At 36.3% G+C, this 1,366-nt stretch overlaps 1 protein-coding gene across 4 annotated transcripts in view; it reads left to right on the top strand.

Annotated features, from left to right (window-relative positions):
• The window catches only part of LOC106468645 (RNA-binding motif protein, X-linked-like-3), a 15,081-nt gene that overhangs the window by 4,138 nt on the left and 9,577 nt on the right, over positions 1-1,366 (top strand). For 2 of the 4 annotated variants that reach the window (XM_022396999.1, XM_013929076.2), the window contains exon 4: positions 986-1,363. In XM_022396999.1, the coding sequence (XP_022252707.1) occupies positions 986-1,363 (378 nt within the window). Of the gene's footprint in view, positions 1-985; position 1,366 lie in introns of all 4 variants that reach the window. The other 2 variants (XM_022397001.1, XM_022397000.1) reach the window with 2 other exon arrangements.

The following is a 1,366-nucleotide window of genomic DNA, read 5'->3' as shown; positions in this document are numbered from 1 at the left end:
TAACAGTATATTATTTTAAAACAGGTGGATTGTGTGCTGTTTGTTCATTGTTGATATTTATCGTCAAATAATCACATACACCTACTGTAAAGAATCCGGCTCCTATATATACAAAAACTGACATTGACCATACCTTCTATCGTGATAATAACAAATATATTGTTAGCCTAAACTCCTGTCTCGTCATAATAAAAAGTACCATGTAAGTAGAAGCTCTATTATCATATTAATAATAAATATATGGTTACATAAAACTCCTGTCTCTTCATAATAACAAGTACCTTGTAAGTAGAAGCTCTATTATCGTATTAATAATAATTATATTGTTACATAAAACTCCTGTCTCTTCATAATAACAAGTACCTTGTCAGTAGAAGCTCTTTTGTCATGATAATAACAAATATTTTGTGAAAAGAAAAAAAACCCTAATTTCGAACTAATAGACTATGTTCTCGATAAAACAGCTTGTAAACCTCTAAGCTACTCCTGTCTCACCAAATATTGGTATTTGAACATTTCTGTTATAGTAAACTCATGACCCATACTACGGAGTGTGGTATATCCACAGTCCAGCTTGCTAACCACTGGACCACGCTCTGTCTAACTATCTCGTGAAAGAAGCCTTGTTGGCCGAAACTCCTGTCTTGCGAAAGCAGAATATTCTTGATAAAGCAGGGCGTTGTGTTAATATGTACATAAATTAGAGTCGCATAAAAGTTACCTAACAGAAGTTCTTTTCCATTTTAGAAATCATTTCAACATTCACAATAATACTATGTTCATGTAACTTGATAATATAATTAACACTTCAACTATTGTTGTGTCTGGTGAACCCGAGTTTTGACGAAAGAACTCATCGGAACTGGATATAGCAAATGTAGTACGGTTGACTTTCTTTATTCATTCTACACTTAAGTTTTAAAACTATTATGCTGACAATATACGAAATGATATAATAAATACGTATGATTTTTCTTATATTTAGGTCTATGTTCGGGAAGCTCGTGCTGTTCCTCGATACGTAAGTGGTGGTCCAGCTGTTCCACGATACGTCAGTGGTGTTAACGTCAACCGTGGGTCTAAGGCATACATTCCAGTTAACCGTCGCTTCGCTGGCTCTAAAGCATACAGTCCAGTCAAATCCTTTCCTGATGAACTTCGTCCCCCTGTTAAAAGTCGAGAAAACTTTAACAATCATTTGCGTGAGCATGGAGGTTACACCAAGGGTTACGTAGGGTCAGGGCCTAGAGTAGACCGTCAACCATCAGGAAATAATAAAGGACATGGTATCAAGAGTGCCAGTGATCAACATGGTGGTTATACCAAGGGTTACGTTGGGTCAGGGCCTAGAGTAGACCGTCAACAA

This window comes from Limulus polyphemus, unplaced genomic scaffold, assembly GCF_000517525.1.
Source record: "Limulus polyphemus unplaced genomic scaffold, Limulus_polyphemus-2.1.2 Scaffold3096, whole genome shotgun sequence".
NCBI classification, from domain to species: domain Eukaryota; kingdom Metazoa; phylum Arthropoda; class Merostomata; order Xiphosura; family Limulidae; genus Limulus; species Limulus polyphemus.
Note: the sequence above shows the minus strand (reverse complement) of the source record. Positions and strands in the feature narration are given on the sequence as shown.